At 41.2% G+C, this 18,974-nt stretch overlaps 1 protein-coding gene across 2 annotated transcripts; it reads right to left on the reverse strand.

Annotated features, from left to right (window-relative positions):
• Nucleotides 1-9,057: 9,057 nt before the first annotated feature.
• Nucleotides 9,058-14,420, reverse strand: LOC127768734 (jasmonate-induced oxygenase 2-like). Of its 2 annotated transcripts, none has more exons than XM_052294369.1 (2): nucleotides 13,407-14,401; nucleotides 9,058-10,016 (listed from the first exon to the last, which is right to left on the reverse strand). In XM_052294369.1, exons 1-2 carry the CDS (start codon nucleotides 14,244-14,246, stop codon nucleotides 9,693-9,695), a joined length of 1,164 nt encoding a protein of 387 aa, XP_052150329.1. In that variant the 5' UTR covers nucleotides 14,247-14,401; the 3' UTR covers nucleotides 9,058-9,692. The 2 variants fall into 2 exon arrangements, with proteins under 2 accessions (XP_052150329.1, XP_052150330.1); XM_052294370.1 differs by lacking the exon at nucleotides 9,058-10,016 and adding an exon at nucleotides 10,099-10,254 and having other exon boundaries at nucleotides 13,407-14,420.
• Between the last annotated feature and the right edge of the window lie 4,554 nt (nucleotides 14,421-18,974).

Here is an 18,974-nt window from a genome sequence, read left to right on the forward strand (position 1 = left end):
TTCAGGGTGAGCAATGACTGATTTTCGTGTTTAGGGGGGTAATTCGGCCGACCGCAATTGTTCAGGGGGTAATTCGTACTTTTTCCTAGAGGAGTACAGTGACAAAGTCACTGACGTTTTGGCGGAACTTCTAGAAAGTAAAAAAAATGAACCTAAACGATAATTATGTTCGATTTTTAAAATAGCAATGATAATAAAGAGAAGATGCAGTGGACGGTTGTAGAGGAGTATAATGACAGCGTTTGACGGGTCTTCTAGAAATTATAAAAAAGAAGCCTAACGGGACGATAAACTCAAAAAACTTAATAAAGAATAATATCACAGAAGTAAGGGATAGCAACTGGTGTGACTTTTAAAAACTATAAAATTAGAAACACGAGGATGATAAGGTTTGGTCTTGCAAAATCCTAAGACATCGAGATAACTATTTAATAAATTTTAAGTAAAATCATATTAAATATATATAATTTTATATGGGTGCTAGCCGCGCAATGCACGGTCCACCAAGCTAGTTTTCATAAACAAAGAGATTATTTGGACCCAGCTAGTTTTCATAAACAAAGAGATTATTAGTAAACATACAAGCCAGATACAAAGGAATATCAGAATATGCAATTAATATCCCAATGCAATTTAATTTCAGACCTACTCATCAACAGCTTTGTGTAACATGAGGGATAATCTCGTTTGTATGATCTCAGAACATCAATTTCAGGTCCCTGATGATTCTTTTTTGTTGGTTCATGTCTTATGGACCAACCTTTTTTAGATAATGGTGACCTTCGACCAACCTAGCTTCTCCTGTTCTCCATATCCACTAGAGTAAATGGTATGACCGTCAGCACTACACTAGGTCACTAGCTCGCCATGAGCACGTACTTACTCTGGTCGTTTTTTTCCAACACGTGTTTAGGACTCTCGAGATGATTCCGTTGAAAAAAATATAGATATCGAGTGGTAGGGAAACATGTCACTATCGAAATGGACGACTAGGATTGCAACATATACACACCAACGTAATAAATTTGTCCAAATATTAGTGGTGCCGCCATCCATGGACCATCTGCATAGTTGCGTCACCAGGTTCGTTTTTTCTCGTGGCACGTTTTTTAAACTGCTAAACGGTACGTTTCGTGTGAAAACTTTCTATATGAAAATTGTTCTGAAATATAAGACTAATCTATTTTTCAATTTTATAATAATTAAAACTCAATTAATCACACGTTATTAATATCTCGGTTTGCGTGAAACATTTACTCTTTATATTCACCTACAGCAGATTCAAACACCACCTAGATGTTAATTAGGGTATAAAAACGCATTCTTCGTCACTCGAATTGCAGCCGTCGAGTAATTAAGCTAGGAAAGAATTTTCAGACAGAAGTCGAGCCTAGCTACTCCCTTCGGAATTCCAGATGTAACACAATCTAGTACGATAAATCTAAATAAAAGATTGTCTATATTCATCGTGATTATGTCCTATTTCAATTAATTAGATTGATTTCTAGTATGATCACGACGAGACGACCAAACAGGAGATAAGCGAATATCGGTAACAGAAAAGGAAAGGCAGCTGACCGGTATCCCTGAGAAGCATAGGAACACAGGCGTCGCTGTTCGCCCACGTGCCTGATTTTGGCATGCACTCCCTCTTTCCCTTCCCATAAAAAATCAATCTAGTAGAGGATGTGACATATTCTAGCACTGTGAATATGGACATATCTCTATTCAGATTTATAGTATTAAAATATATCACATCCAGTTTTAGATTTATTTTTTACGGGACAAAGGGAGTAACAAAGAAATGAGGTCCGAGGGCTATGCATGCCATCCTGTACCATATCATTAGACTTCGCTACAACTTAGGCTGCCTTTGGGTCCCGGGTCCCGGCACAAAAAATATAGCAGTGATTAACGCAAGATTAATTAAATATTTGTTATTTTTTTAAAAAATAGATTAATATATAAATTTTTTAAAACAACGTTCGTATAGAAACTTTTTTAAAAAAACGCACTGTTTATCAGGTTAAAAAACGTACGCGCGGAAAACGATGGTGGAGAGTTGGGAACCCCTGCTAAAGAACGTAGCCTTAGAGTATGATCCACGGTAACCTGCCATGTTATGGCTATCTATGTGGCTCTTGTCCCAGGACGTTTCTTAGTTCAAATAATCGAGAAGATATAACATATCTGCTTTACATGTGTATAAATATTGAGATTCCACGAATTTTCGATCGATTAATAATCAGGGTAAGCCAAGAATTTTAAACTTGTGTATTTAATTTGAAATGAGAAGGGGTAAAAAAATTCGAAATGAGAAGGACTAATACAATAATAATGGTGGTAATTTAGTAGTATAGCTTCAATCATTCTCCTTCTTCTTTAGCATTAATAGGGCGAGTTTAGTTCCAATTTTCTTCCACACTACTAGAAAAAGCATTTTTCCCGATGTGAGGGTCTCATTTTCGTAGGCGGACATGACCATTAGAGCTAAATGACCGCCTACGAAAATATAAATCGGGGTGAAATTTGATGTCCGCCTGCGGACCACTTAAACGACGCCTTTTTCGCAGGCGCCGCTTAACTGGTCCGACTGCGAAAATAGACTTGAATATAAATACACGCGGGCGGCAATTTTTTCTAAGTCCTAAGTCCTCCCCTCCACACCTCTCCTCCTCACCTCTCCTCACCACCGGCCCCTCCCCTCTCCTCTCCTCCTCTCCCCTCCCCTCACTTCTTCTCTCCCCGGTGGCGGCTCCCGGCGGCGGCGGCGGGCGGTGGCGGCGAAGGGCGGCAACGCCGAGGAGGCGAGGCAGCGTGGCCGAGGAGGCGACGGAGGAGGGCGGCGCCGAGGAGGGCGATGGAGGAGGGAGGCGAGGCAGCGCAGCCGAGGAGGCCGGCGGCGGCGGCTCCCCTTCCCCCCTCCCTCCTAGATCTGGCCTAAGGAGGGAGGGGGGAGGCCGGCGGCGGCGACGACGGTGCGGGCCGGGCGGCGGCGGCGGCTCCCCTCCCCCGCTCCCTCCCAGATCTGACCGCAAGAGGGAGGGAGGATGCTGGCGGCGGCGCCGACGGCATGGAGCGGCGACGGCGCGGGCTAGGCAGCGGCGGCGGCTCCCCTCCCCCCTCCCTCCCAGATCTAGCCGGAGGAGGGAGGGGGAAGGCCGGCAGCGGCGGCGCCGGCTCCCGGCGCGGGCCGGCGATTGTTTTTTGATCGTTTCTTCTATTTTCGCAAGCGGGCCGTTGCCCCGACTGCGAAGATGGATGATTTTCGCAGTCGTTATGGTGCAGGCGGACCTCTCTCCCGCCTGTGAAAATTAGTTTTGTCCACCTGCAAAAATGTTTTTTCTAGTAGTGCCAACTTCCAACTTTTCTATCACATCAAAATTTTCCTACACACATAAACTTTCAACTTTTCCATCACATCGTTTCAATTTCAACCAAACTTCTAATTTTGGCGTGAACAAAACACATCGGAGAGGGGGTGAGAAGAGGGATCGAGTTGAGGCAAGCAATATTTTTGTTTGGGGTGGTTTACCAGATGGTTAGTAGAGGCATGAGGATGAATCAACGAAGTTGACAAAGATGAAAAGACAAATGTAAATGAATGAAAAGTGAAACCGAAAATGGAGAACTATTGTGCCACATCATCAAGCGAACATGGGCCATCCGATGTTTGATACTTGCGTTGCAAGGCATCAGATTATGAGATTGGCAAAACTTCCTCCTGGTCCTTCAGGAAACTTCTTTTGCATATAGGTCCTTTTGCGTCCCTCGCTAAAATACCCAGCATAGAAAAAGGCTTCGCATAAAAAAAAATCCAGCCGGCTCAAGCCGATGCTTTTTTTAGCCGTCTTTTTCCTCCGCTTAGACAGACATTGTCACGCCCCGAACTAGTCCCGAGCGGAACTAGCCCGTGACGCTCCAAATTAACCTGTTAATCGATACCAGTCTCAGGAAACAGTGCTGGTATCACAGGAAGACAGAATATCACAGCAACAGAGGTCTCTTTATTATAGAGTAGGAGTACAGTCATGTTGGGCTGCGGACAGATCCCGAGCTCACAACTATATTACAAAAGGGAAGCGGAAGCCAAGGCTTGGACCACACATCACAGGCGTGACTTGGGAACTAGGCCGAAACCCTAAAACTCATTGTAGCTGACTTGCTCCTGGAAGAACTCCTCGTCAGCGCGATCCGCTTCATCTTCTTCAGCAACTAGGGGGGATTATTTATATAGAGCAAGGGTGAGTACGGGAGTACTCAGCAAGCCATGGGAAATAAGTGTTTAATGCAGGCTTCAAGGAAAGGCTGTTGTTTTTGCAATTCATTTTATTTGAACTCCTTTCTGAACAACTAAGTGAGTGCTTCTCAAACGACACGGATGAGACAGTGCGTCTCGTCCGGTCGGAGTTTGTGCAATGTATCAGTCTTTTGAATCGATCAAGATTGGCTCCCGGCCAACAGCTTTCAAACGGCCACCCGGGCCTGGCTGATCCCATTAGCCGCAGATTTTCCAAACATCATTCCCAAACCACATCAGCAAATTTCACTAAGCAGTAGTGAAATAAAACTACGCTAGGAATTACCTCACATCCGCCCATGACCGTGGGCACGGCTGTTCGAACAGTTTAATAACCTTTGCAGAGGGGGTACACTTTACCCACACGACATTACTAACCCGGATCATCCAGCCCGTGCAGAACGGCCACGTCTGGAGACCTTGAGGCTTTCATGACAAGGCATTTCGAAAGCCGACGCAGATTCACCATATGCCAACGAGAGGGGTCCCAGACCAACACCAGATTAGATCCCAGACCATACTGTGCCAGGAAGCCCAGGGGTCCTCCCCGACACCACCCCGGCGAATCCACATGTCTCTTGGCATCAAGGCTCCCCCGATTAGCTAATTACTCAGCTAGGGGTGTCCCATTACACCCATGAGGTCGTACTTGTCTTATGTTCGGATGAAATTCCAAGGAAACGGTCCTTAAGTGCAAGAGCGGGAAACCGTACACCCGGCACGTTCCCCGTTCCGCGATTTGGAAATTCATTTAGTTCGCAAGCACCGACCCAGGTGTCGGGTTTTCCAAGTCTTTTGTAAAACCAGAGTTTTACCCAAGATGTTTCTCAGATTTTAAGTTTGATGGCGACCGTCGATACCTGTGCAGAGTGCACGATTATCGAGGCGCAACTAGGTGGTTACAAGGGAACATGGTATAACAATTACAATGGAAGGATCAGATGCAACAAGTTAGGTAGGCACACCGGTCTGCCTTGCAGACGGTGCAAACAAATTAAGTGCAATCCTATTAATGCATAATATTTTGCAAGCAACATAATTAAGTTCAAATATAGGCTCAAGATGTTCAAGGGTGGCTTGCCTTGCTCGAGATCTTGAGCTTGATCCTCGAAATCCTCGCACTGCAGGTCTTCGGGCTCCGAAACTACACGCGAAACGGGACAACTCAACAAATGGCGAAAAATAAAGTCCTATTATTGACCTCTAAGCGTGCCATTAGATAGATCTCGAGATTTGAGGAATTTTGGAAGTTAAACGGAGTCAAACGGACTTACGGTTGGGAAGATATTGAATTTCTAAGATTATTGGGTTTTTGGTCTAAAGGAAAAGGATTTATTTAAGTCCTTTTTGAAAAGAAAAGAAAAAGAAAAGAAGAAGGGAGGGGAATTAGACTTCCCTCGGGCGGCTAGGGCGCGGCCCGAGAGAAAGGGGCGGCTCGGCCGAGCTTATTGGGCCGTAACATCCCGGCCTAGGGCTTAATAGGATTAATAGAATACTCAGATCAACAAGTTGCAACTTCTTTTCTGGAAACCAATCTCCAAAGAACTCCAGAGTTAACCGTGCTTGGCCTGGAGCAATTTTGGATGGGTGACCGACCGGGAAATTCTTCCCGGGTGCACACGAGTGAGGACAAAGTGTGCAGAAAAGACATGTGTTGGTCTGTGAGGGCAGTCTATGACCTATGAAAGCTATCAGATGTAAGCGGGCCCGGCCTGGGAGAGACGGGACGTTACAGACATGGCAGTACATTGTAACTATGTTCATATAATTGGGATGTGCTATGAGAGTGTGAATTGGGGATAAAACACTACATCATGCAGAGGAAAGAAATTTTAAGGAGAACGACTTCGTTTTTATATTATAGTACTAAAGATAATTAAATTAAAATGGCTGGAACAACACATGTTTTACAGTAGGTTGATGGACAAAGGTTAAAAATAAATGAGACTAAGATTCTATGGTCTCTGCAGCTTACTCTTGCTTCTACTAATTGGATGCATGGTTGTTCATCTCATATGTGTCACGCATGTTAGTTAGAACTCAAGATCATATAACGGCTATCTTTTCACTTACGCATATGCTTGTCAGCTAAAATTTAAATTTTCATCCTTAAATTTGGTGTTGATTTCATGGTTTTTTTTATCGTATTTTGTTTTTTAACATTTACTTTTAAATTGTTAAGAACATATTTATAAAAGTATTATTCATAAAATATTTTTCGTTAGCAACTGCGCTGTTTGGCTTAAAAAATGGCAAAAAAAAAGTGGACTATATTTAGTTTGCCGTCAAATTTTGATAACTATATAAAAAATCATGCCAAAATTTTGACAAGTTACCAAATTTGGTAAGGTTTTTTTGGCATCAAAGTAAACATGTCTTATATTGCTATCCATCACCCATTAAGCACGCATTGCCACCTGCTCCAACATATCACCGTCACACGAGAAGCGACGCGCATAGCGAGATACGCTGTTCGGACGCGTCCACCGAAAACGACGGCACAGGTATGCGCGACACATGAAGATTGCCGGTCTCATTTGGCTTGCAACCTCTTGTTACTAGTAACAGAAAACAAGTCCGAATTAAATAGCTTTGCACCCATTAAATACGTACAGAACATTCCTTGATTTTATAATTGAGAATGGCTTGGAAATAAAGACAGGAGGGGTGCATCATTTTTATTTATTTGAATGAATATTCGTGTGTTTATATAAGCATTTGAATTAATTTGTACCATTAAAATCGATGTCACATGAGCCAGGTTTTCACAGGCAATGACAACAGGAGTATTAAGAGACGACAAACTTTATAAACTACTCAAACTTTCACAGGCTCACAACGATATCATTCTTGTTATTGCCATATGTTTTGCTATAAAACTACTACTGCTACACATAAATATATTCTAGTGCGTCATATATTGATAACTATGAATGTATCAAGACCGTGTCACATATTATACTGCTTATAAATAGACCATACTATTATAGACGTCACAGATGACAACATAGGAAAAAAGAAACTAGAGCACCACTTGTAGAGGGAAAGACCTTTCTATGTCAATGTGAAGGACCAGAACATACATATGCCTAGTTTAGTTCCCAATTTTTTTTCTCAAAAACATCACATCGAATCTTTGGATACGTGTATGAAGCATTAAATATAAATAAAAATAAAAACAAATTACACAGTTTGTATGGAAATCACGGGACGAATCTTTTAAGCCTAATTAGTACATGATTAGCCATAAGTGCTACAGTAACCTACATGTGCTAATGATGGCTTAATGAGGCTCAAAAGATTCGTCTCACGGTTTCCACGCGAGTTATGAAATTAATTTTTTCAATCGTGTCCGAAAACTTCTTCCGATATCCGGTCAAACATCCAATGTGGCACCCAAACATTTTCTTTCGCGAACTGTTTGCCATAACATTAATTTGTGATGGACCGTAGTATTGACACTCTGACGGTGCTCTATCAAATGCGGCCAACAGTAGGAAGATACCGCGGCCCCCACGAAGTTGCACGGCCACCGGGCCAAAGGACTAGAACTGCACGGTGGACAAGTCTTTTTCTTTCCCATGACCCATGTACTCTTGTCTTTGTATTCCCACAATAATGGAAAGCAGGGTGGCAATATCGATCGATCAAACATCCTGGAACAAGGACAAAAGCCCTACAAAGGCACATTGGCTCAAGCTGTTCCAAATTTCCACTGTACTCCAGTATCTGTCCTGCACAGTACGCACCGCAGGGATACTTTTTTTTCCCAAAAAAATTAATTTAGAAAAAAACGCTCCAAAATTATTCTACATCTAGACCTCTCGGCCACACCTTCCTTCATCTGGCGAATCATTGTAGTCACATCATAAACCATGCGAAATCGTCTATGGCGGCTAGCTGTGTATAGTGCGCTAATTAACTTACCAAATATATCTCTTCTTTTTATTTTTAAAAGCAAGCTGTTGGAGTGCTCAATTTTTCATATATTTAATATAAAAAGTTAAAAATATGGTACTACTCCACACTTTCCGCATTTACTTTTTTCACTATTGGTAAAATTTTGTTGAGTAAATTTTACAAAACTATAGATGCTTTGATCAAATCATCATAGAACTATAGATCGAAAATAATGCATCTCAAAATAAAATAATAAATTTAGCATCAAATTTACCACGACACTATTTAGATATCTAGAAACTATAGATTTAGATCCTAGTAACTATCTCTATCAAAAAATATAAGGGATTTATGCATTCATATTGCTAAGATCACTTATATTTTAGGATGAATTTAGTATCATAAAACTACGGACTTTAGAGTTTATAGTACTATTGTTCTGCTAGGGTTGTAACATTAGTTTTGTGATTAAATTGACGTTAAATTTTTAGTTTTGTAATAACTTCATTAAATTGATTGTAGCTTTGTGACACTATATCTTAAGTCTATAGTTACATGAATAATTTGGTATTAAATCTATAGTTTTATGATATTTTGTTTGCAATATCTATTCTGATGATTCAATGTTTTGTAAAGACTTGGATACATGTAGATAGGCTATCCATACATAACATCACTTGTATGTAATTAGTAAATTGCTCAGTTAACGTAGTTCTTTCGTCTCAAAATAAATCAACGTAATGCGGAATGTGACACATTTAGTAGTACAAATTTAGATAGGTTTTCTAGATTCGTAGTATTAGATGTGTCACATCCCGAATTAGATTGATTAATTTATGTTGGATGGAAGGTGGAAGTATATGACAACGTGATTGTTCCTTTTTTTAATAATATATGTACGTAGGCGAGTAACTTTGTCATGCATGTGGTGACAATTTAGGCGCGTGAGACGAGTTTATGTACTATACACCACGTCATCTCACTCTGCACCATGATCTTCACAAAGTAGAATAAACATCAATTATTTACTACTCCCTCCATCCCAAAATACAAAAAGTTTTAGAGTTCGACATGGTTATTAAGAAAGTAGGTAGAAGTGGATGGTAGAGGGTTGTGATTGGATGAGTAGTGGAGGTAGGTGGGAAAAGTGAATGGTGGAGGGCTATGATTGGTTGGAAAGAAAATGTTGGTGGAGAAGTTATTATATTTTGGGACAAATCCTGAGGACAAGTTGTTATATTTTGAGATGGAGAGAGTAATAATATCCACAGGTCGCCAAAGCAAGCTATCCACAAAAACCTGTTCCTTCTAGATGGATATCGGAGCTTGCAAGTTGAAGCCAACTACTCCCTTTATACCAAAAAGCTAACCTAAATAGGATAGGACATAACCTATAACAACGAATCTCGAAACAAATATGTTAATATTCATTGTTCTAAGTTATATTCCATTCTTATATAGGCTATTTTTTTGGCACAAAGGGAATAGCTAGCTAGCGAGCTAGACTGCTCGCTGAGGAGGAAGAAGAAGAAGACGCAGTAGCGGCGGGAGGGGCGCCGCAGATGGCGGTTGCCATCTGCTGAGACTGGAGCTGCGCCTTGCCGCTGAGGCCGCGCCGCCGGATGTGCTCGCGGTACTCGTCGAAGGTCATCGGCGGGTAGAGCGCCGGGCGGGCCGGCGGCGCCACCAGCTCCGGCATGGGCGCCAGCGGCAGGTCGCTCCGCGGGTTGTAGAAGAAGGCCAGAGACAGCCGCTCCTCCGCCGCGCTCACCGTCACCCGGTGCTCCACGCTCTTGTACACCGCGTTGCTCAGCACCTGCATCCGCGCATTATTCGCTAATTAATCAACATGTGCATATTCCCTGTAGTAGTCAATTATTGTAACAGTGAATTAACTGCATGTGCAGCTCGACAAAATGCATACTGCTGCAGCATCAAGGGTACTATGCACATATGCTTAAATTGAGCCAATAATTAATAATAGACCGTTCTGCGCTGATTGTGCTTTGTCTCTCTCTGCTGGCCACGAAAATACATATAGATTCTTGCATTAACTGTTACACCAAAAAAATGGTAATCATTAAATCATGAGCTACTCCTATACATAAACTAAGTCTGTAAACTAGAGTATTTTATCTATGTCATCTAATGTAAGGCAGAGTTCTCTAAACAATTACTTCCTCATTCTCTACTAGCACATTTTTAAACTGCTAAATAATATTTTTCATGCAAAAGCTTTCATATAAAAGTTTCTTTTAGAAAAACAAATAAATATACTTTTAAAAATTTATAGTAATAAATACTTGATTAATCATGCGTTAATGACTTACAGCGTTTCCTGGGATGCCAAAAATTTCATACAAACCGGTGTTTCAAACTCAGCCTAAGATAGTTAATTAATTAATTAGTAACTTATCTAGTAGATTTCATATTATTTCTAACCAAATTACCATTTCAATCAATTAAAAATTAGAATTACACATATGCCCTAATGCTTATTTAGGGGTACAGTTTTCGTGGTTGGATTTCGTGTCAAAGCCAGATCTCATAAAAGATCTATCCCGTGTCTCTTTCCTTCTTAGTTCTAGTGCCACCTCAGATTTGTCACACGTACGTGAAATGTTGTTTAATGCCATAGATGGCCCAGCTTAGGTGGAGCACGTTGAGTGACATAGGTATATATATACAGAACTGTTAATGAGAAAATATAATTGTTAGCTAAGAAAGAGAATATATATATATTGTATTTCTAAATATATATAATTAATTGAGGCTATGGACAGACCCAACATTGACGGAAAGTTTGCGGCATATATATATGTCACTTTTGTGAATGATTGGCCGCAACACCTAAGGTGCCGACTTGATAATGATCAGTAACTTCAGCAGTAATAGCACTTACACATCAAGTGCAAGTTCTATTAGAGATAGACCGAGAGAATACGTCTCTAGACAGTGAACACAAGCTACGGTCAAATTAACACTAGCTGGCTAAGATTAGGAATGGGAAAAAGAAATCCTTAATTAATTTGAGATGGAGCGACCGGCACCTAGCTAGACTTTTCTAACATGTATCATATATCCTCTTAATTTATTCCAGAAAGGCACATAGTACTGCACGTGGGGTTCATTTCTTGTCGAAAAATTATATGAATGGATGGAAACATGTGATATGATTCAACCGTATTTTTTTCACTAAGCTAGCTGATGCCTATACCCATAATACATCTATAATAATTAATATGGAAATATAATAAATGTGCTGTGTATCTAGACTAGTCTAGCTAGATATATTAATTATTTCCTTATTAGAAAATAATTACGCTAATCAAATTTTACTGTGATTATCGCATGGATATCAGATGAACACTGTATGCGTACTTTAAAAAAATATTAGTAAACTATTTAAAACAATGATATCGTCTTTTCCGTACCAGATATATTCCCTCCGTTTTTTTAATACATAACATAGTTGACTTTTTGACAAACATTTGATCGTTTGTATTATTCAAATTTTTTATACAAATATAAAAAAATTAAATGATGCTTAAAGAACATTCGATGATAAATCAAGTCATAATAAAATAAATAATAATTATATTTTTTTAATAAAACGAATGGTCAAACATATCTCAAAAAATCAATGATGTCATATATTAAAAAAGGATGGAGTATATACTAGTGTTCAGAAATGCTGAATAATTGTAGGTAATTTCATGCTATGGCTTAATCTGCCCTGGCTTCTTACTGTCTCATCGATCCCATCCCATATGCACAACATGCATGTTTCCTCCATTTAACAGCAGGCCTCCGCTGCTGTGTTCCTTTTTAAAAAAATGCATGTTTCCTCGATGTCCACTACAAATTAAATGGCTCACTTTTGGAAAAGTTTTCCCTGATGGAAAGCATTTTGCTTATCGAAATCACTCTTAGCTAAGCAACCTTAATTAGTTGGTAATTATTGTGCGATGGAATATCCTTGAAAGTTTCGGAGAAATTAATTTCCAAAAAGCCTTACACTAGCTAGAGGGAAGAAACCTCAAAAAGGAAAAAAAAAACAACATACAACTTCTTTCTCATAACATTTTGCAAGACTTCAGAAATAATTAGCTAGTCGATTTATAAGTTTTCCCTCTGTCCTTAACATATATATGTAATCAATATGTAATGTAGTTTTTAAGAATACACACCACAAGTGGCACTCATGCTATTTACTGAGTACACAGAATACATATGCTTAGTGTAAATTCTAAACAGCTAGTAATATAGGTATGGATTATTTGTGCCATGTTTCCAAAAATAAATGTCTCCAAAGCTTGCTACATACAATCAGCATTGATTAGATAGCATTTTCTAAACTACTTGTTAGCTTTATGATATTTAATTCATAAATACATTTCTTTGAGTAATTTTCTTCTGTCTAAATTAAAATATATACAATCATCCAGGTAGAACGTGCCCTTAGAACCCAACTTTTGAAATATTCAAGGCTAAAATGAGTTAACTTATTCATCATGAAATATATGTAATAATATTTTTTTAAAAAAATAATATGACTATTTTTTTTGTACTGTTAATTAGCTTTCATACCGTTTTTGTAAGAGATCTTGGACGTGCAAATAAAATCCTAAAAATAAACGACACATGTTAAAAACATGGTTTAATTATTTCTCGTCTTCAATTTGTCCTGGACCGTACCAAACGATAGGATTTGCCGACGACTCCTTTGTTTAAGTTGTGGCGACGGTCTCTTGTACCACCGCACACAACGAAGAGCCAGAGACACGTGTCGACATCTGAGAACAGTTTCTCTTGCTCTCTTTTTTTCCTTTTCATTCTTTCTTTCTCTGCCTTTCTTTCTTCTATCGTCCATGCTTCATCACTGCTTTGCAGTTTGCACTTATACGGTATGGTGCAACCACGGCTGCACCTTACGTTCTCCGGCTGTTCTCTTTTGATGCATATACAAATTGCGGCGGTTATATATACATGGTGAAACTGAAATATATGTATAAATATATACCTCCGGTTCTTTTTAATTTGTTTGTTCAAAAATGAAACCAACGTGAAATAGTTTATGTGTCACATACTGATACTACGAATCTGAACAGTTTATGTGTCACATCCTTCAAAATCACTTATATTTTTGGATGGAGAGAGAGAGAGAGTACGGAGGGAGTATAGTAATTAAGCTTTATATATATACCTGTATCTGGTCGCCGATGTTGACGATGAAGGCGTCGAGGACGGGGTCGACGGTGATCCAGTGGCCGGCGTTCTTCACCTGGAGGCCCCTGACGTGGTCGTCGACGAGCAGCATGGTCATGCCGCCGGGGTCGGAGTGGGACGCGACGCCGAGCGTTAGCTCCGGCTGCGGGCAGCGCGGGTAGAAGTTGACCCTCAAGCATGCGCCCTCGCCGCCGACCCCGCCGAACGCCGCCTGCAGCCTCCCGTCGTCCAGCCCGAGCCCCCTCGACAGCAGCCTCATCACCCTCCTGCACAGCCGCACCACCTCCTCCGCGTACTCCTCCGTCGCCTCCCGCAGGCCGCCGCCGCCCGCGGGGACGGACGACGTCGGCCACTTGTCGTGGCTCTTGAGCGCCGCCGGGAGGAGGTGGAGGAAGTAATAGTCGCCCCAGTCGAGGGGCCCGCCCTTGGCCGTGCCGAGGCGGCTGCCGTACCCCTCGTACGTCGCCGGCGAGTTGGCGTACGCCTCGCGGGCCTCCGCGGGCCGCGCGAAGAACCCGCGCCACGCCGCGCGCGCCCGGCGCAGCAGCTCGGGGCGCACGCCGTGGTTCACCGCCTGGAAGAAACCCCACTCCCGGCAAGCCGCCGCCACGGCGCGGGCGGTCTCCTCCCCGTCCGGCATTGACATGTCCACCACCGGGATATTGTTCAGGCCGCCGCCGCCGCCCAGCGACGACGGCCGCTCGGACGGCGCCTTGACGTACCGCTCGGGGATCGTCGCGCCGCACGAGTCCGACACGGCCTGCACGCGCACCACCGGCTCCGGCCAGCCGGCGCCGCCGTTGAAGCAGCTGCTCATCGTCGGAGCTGACTGGCTAGCTAGTACTTAGCTAGTAGCTAGCACGTCATGCACTCGCACATGCACACGCACACGCACACGTTTTGCTGTGCTATATGTGCACCGTGATGAGATGAACGGTGCTAGCTCACTTAGCCCTTAATTTATAAAAGCGAGAGGATAAGGAGGAAGGAGAGACAATTTGTCTGCTGGCCTTTGCGGATCATTATTGAAGTGTTGAATAACAAAATTAAAATTGAGCTACTTGTGCTAGGTCATGAAAGCAACATAGGAAATAAAACACGTGCTCCAAGAACATACACTAGATTAAAGTGACTGTATCTCAAGTCATTAACAACCCAGTATGGCTTTTTTTGAACCGTAACTACTGCCCGTTTTAAATATGAAGCGCCGAAATTTTTAGATTGTTTCACACCGACGTTAATCAGAGAGGAATTGGAAGTTTGTTTTGCATTCTTTAATTACGACCGGCCGACCGGGCCAAGAGAGTTATCTTCTTTCTCCTCTCTTTTTTTAACTACATATATATAGCTCAAACGTAATTAACTTGCATTTGAGGAAAAGTTAATTAGTATGATATAGCTCAAACTGCCACACAACTAATTCCAAGAACGCCTGCGAATAATATTATGCCATAATGAAACGATCGAACAGCCACATGGCTATGTATCGTGTGTTCGTGACACAAGGATTTAGAGGTGGGACGGGAAGGTGGGTCTTTTCCATCTTATCTCAATTCTAATTAATTTTTTCTTCTAAATTTTACACTATCATATGAGAAATGAACTATATATATTAAGCAGGTTTTTATTCGGCTAGCAGGATTGTCCACTTGCATCTCTCCAAACTGGCATCACTGCCAATTTTCAATCTGGCAATAGGCAAGGGGAAATAATGCCCGACCGCTATCATTGCCGGTTCTTGAATCGGCAGTAGTAGTGATTCCAGAAAAGAAAATGTAGAAGAACCTGCAATTGATTAGGGCAAATTGATACTATTGTTCATACAAATACACAATATCCATACCCATTTGTATACATCCATTCGTACCCACACACAACATTCATACAAATATCCCACAGATTCAAAACAAAACTTGCAATTGCTGGTAAGTGATATTGCAATTCAATTATGCAAATAAAATATCCATATATCTCACATGGCTATTCAACTTTGCAACAAACATCCAGAACTAATTAACTTGTTCAAACACACACACAGTGTCGGTGACATCGGCAGAGAGAGAGAGAGAGAGAGAGAGAGAGTCGGTGACATCGGCCTTCAATGCCTCCTCTAGATCGGTAGCTCCCAGATCCACTCCCACCGGAGACCGGCTGGCCTAGCTCCCTCCTCCACCACTCCCACGACAACTAGATCAGAGAGAGAGAAGGCTTAGAGAGAAAGAGGGAGAGCAGAAAGAGGATAGAGAGAAAATACTTAGTTATCTCCTGTTGCAGCTACCGTCAGCGCCACTCCCGTTCCATCCCCTCCCCTCTCGAGCTCAACGTACGTAGCTGATGCAAATCCGTCAGAACCGCCACTGCCTTTGGAAAACAAAGGAATGGCCATTGCCACAGAAGGGCCGCGGATCTCCTACTTCCACACCACCAGATCCGGGTACCTGGAGGTCTGGGTACGTCGGATCTGGCCACCGCCGAGACATTTCGGCTTGTGGTAGGGAGAGGAGGTGGAGGTGGCTCCAGGACATGGGAAGAATGGGGCGCTGGCAACGCTGGCAGAGGAGATGGATGACAGCGTTAGGAGAGAAGAGGTTGTGAAGGTGCTGGGAGAGGACTAGGGTTAGGCTAGGGGGTGTGGAGCATTTCTAAATGTCCGATTTGTTTAAATCCAACCGGTGAATCTGAGCATTCCGATTTGCATCGTCTAATGGTATATGCACATTTGGGCATGTAAACATTTTCAAACAAAAGTATTGTCAACTAAGAAAATATATGTCCTGTCAATATCTACAATTTTTATATAGAGATTGTCTCCATCAAAAGTCGTTTAACTTATATATATATATATATATATATATATATATATATATATATATATATATATATATATATATATATATATATATATATATATATATATATATATATATATATATATATATATATATATAATTCAATAGAATTGAGAAATTCAAACACATATTAAAGCATGTATTGTTCTCAAATGAAAAAGAACATTATCAACAACAATGTTGTAGATCTCAGCGAATTCTATAATTTCGATGTTAAGTTTTCTTCATACAATTTCATATTAAAGAAGTTACTATTTTTATTAAAAAAAAGTTAAAGAGAAGACAACATGTAGTCTTAAAGCAAAACAGTTATATCAGGTAAGATCAGCTATAACCTCGAGTCCCTATCGGCAATCAAAAAGCAAGTTAGTTCTTACAATTTCAACTGTAACTTAGTCGGTCAAACCCAATTTATGCAACACGAAACTATAATGGAAATTATAAGGTCTAAACAATCTAAACTAACAAGAGTGATTTAGACAGTATCGACTTATTCAGATGATCAAAGCAGCCGATAAGGATAAATAATATTATTGAACTTAGATTGAATAATGTATATGATAAATTAGCGCTTGTATTGAACTTAACCGATGGAAGCCCTAGCCCCACCGATACAAGCAATTATAGACAGAACTCACCTCTTGTGAAAGATCGAACTAAACCGATGGAGCCAACTCAAAGACAAGAACTCATCGAGAAGAAAACCTTGTAAAAATATGGTGGTGATGCGCCAAAAAGTGATTATTGAATTGTTGTTGTTTACGAATACCCTAGCTAGGTGTACTATTTATACCCATGAGCATATACTAGTTCTTATCAAACACGACTCAAATTCCCCAAGGATAAAGCAAAAATTCCAATTCCAACCGGACTATAAGACACTTTCCTAAAACTTAAAAAAAAGGGACTTTACCTAATTAATAGATGAACCACCACAACATGTCTCTCTTGAACTCGGTCTCTCCTTTACAATATCAACGAACTTTCCTAACCGAGTCCAACAAGAACCCAACTTCTGGCCATTACCAGCTATCTCCATATTCATGCCGCCGAAATATTTCAGCCGATACAACTTCACCAGCCCTGGCCGATGCAATCTTCCAATTTCAGACGCCACAATCGCGCCGTCAATCTCGCTTTGCACTTTATCCTTATCTAACGGAATATGTCAAATTTTGCTGTTTACATACACATGATCAGAGCAACAAATGAAAAGTAGAAAACACTACCGGCCTGTTACTAACTAGAACATGCACAAAAAATATTCTCCAATCTTAATTACTTTCCTCAATCTCATTGATGTCTTAATTAATTAACCTATCTGCAAGTCAAGTCAAAATAGCCTCTATATGTTTATCGATCGATGGAGTAACTTTCAACTGGATTGACTAAAGACAGGGTAGACATAACATCAACTGTTCGCGCGGGTTGCTGCCTTCGTGATCTTCTCGAAATTGTTTTACTTACATGCATACATAGAAGCATGTTTGGTTAGATTTATCTTTCTTCTTAAAAACCACATGCTATATACGTATTTAATTGACCTTTAGTTCTAGCTAGTAAGCCTAATTCTTTTCATCTGATTTTGTAATAATATTTTGAGTGTACAAAAAAATTAATTATTATATAGTTGAAACATTCTTACAAATTATGTTTTGATCGATAATGATCGTTACATTCACTACTACAAAACATCAAATAGATGTCGCCACTATAGGTGCCGGAAGTGCTAAAACCAGCACCTATAGGCAGTTTCCTACCTCTGCGGGTTGAAATCGCAAAAAAAGGCACCTTTAAGTAATTATATGTGTCGGTTCTAAATAAAAACCAGCACCTTTAATATGTCAAAAACTAGCACCTTTAATAGTTGGTGGGCCCCACACAACCTGAGCCGAGCCGAGAGCCCGAGACCGCACTGAGCCGTTCTTATCCATCCATCCACTCCATCTCTCTCCTTATCTCTTTCTTCTCCTCTCTCTTTCTTCTCTCTCTCGGCGACATGGCAGGAGATGGTGAAGGAGGTGGTGAGGGAGGCGGGCTGCCTGCGGAGGGAGACGGCGGGAGGTAGGCGGCCCGCGCCCCTCAACTGCGGGAGGCGGTTGGACGGTGGCGGCAGGAGGTGCGACGGTGTCGGCAGTCGGCGGATCCATCTCTCCCCCTCCCTCTCTCTTTGTGATTTGTTATTTATTCTTATTGCAGTTCATTTGTTGCTCATGTGAGATGTGTTCTTGAAATTGATGTGAGATCTATTAATGTGTCGATGTGAGTTCATCTGAGATTTATTGATGAGAATTGATGTGTTGTTCTTGTTCATCATGTGGATTCATCTGGAGTTCATCGGCTCGAAGTATCGGCTCCCACGTTAGCTCGAGGAGCCGGCTTTTTTTTTGGCTCATTGATTCCATATTGGTGCCGGTTTTTAAGATTGACAATGGTGTCGACGGAGAAATCAGTTTCGCTTTCATTGTGCTGGTTTTCCCAACCGACATTGATATGTGGTTTTGTAGTAGTGATTTTATAATCAATTTATAGTGGAATATTTAAAAATCACACGGTTTAGAAAATTTGGGAAGAGTCCCGTGATAATCTATAATCAATTGTAATAGGAAACAACAGAGCCAATACTCACTCTGTTCTAAAATATAAGGGATTTTGAACGGATGTGTCACTTACTAGCACAACGAATCTGGGCAGAT

This window comes from Oryza glaberrima, chromosome 3 (genome assembly GCF_000147395.1).
Source record: "Oryza glaberrima chromosome 3, OglaRS2, whole genome shotgun sequence".
Lineage (NCBI taxonomy): Eukaryota > Viridiplantae > Streptophyta > Magnoliopsida > Poales > Poaceae > Oryza > Oryza glaberrima.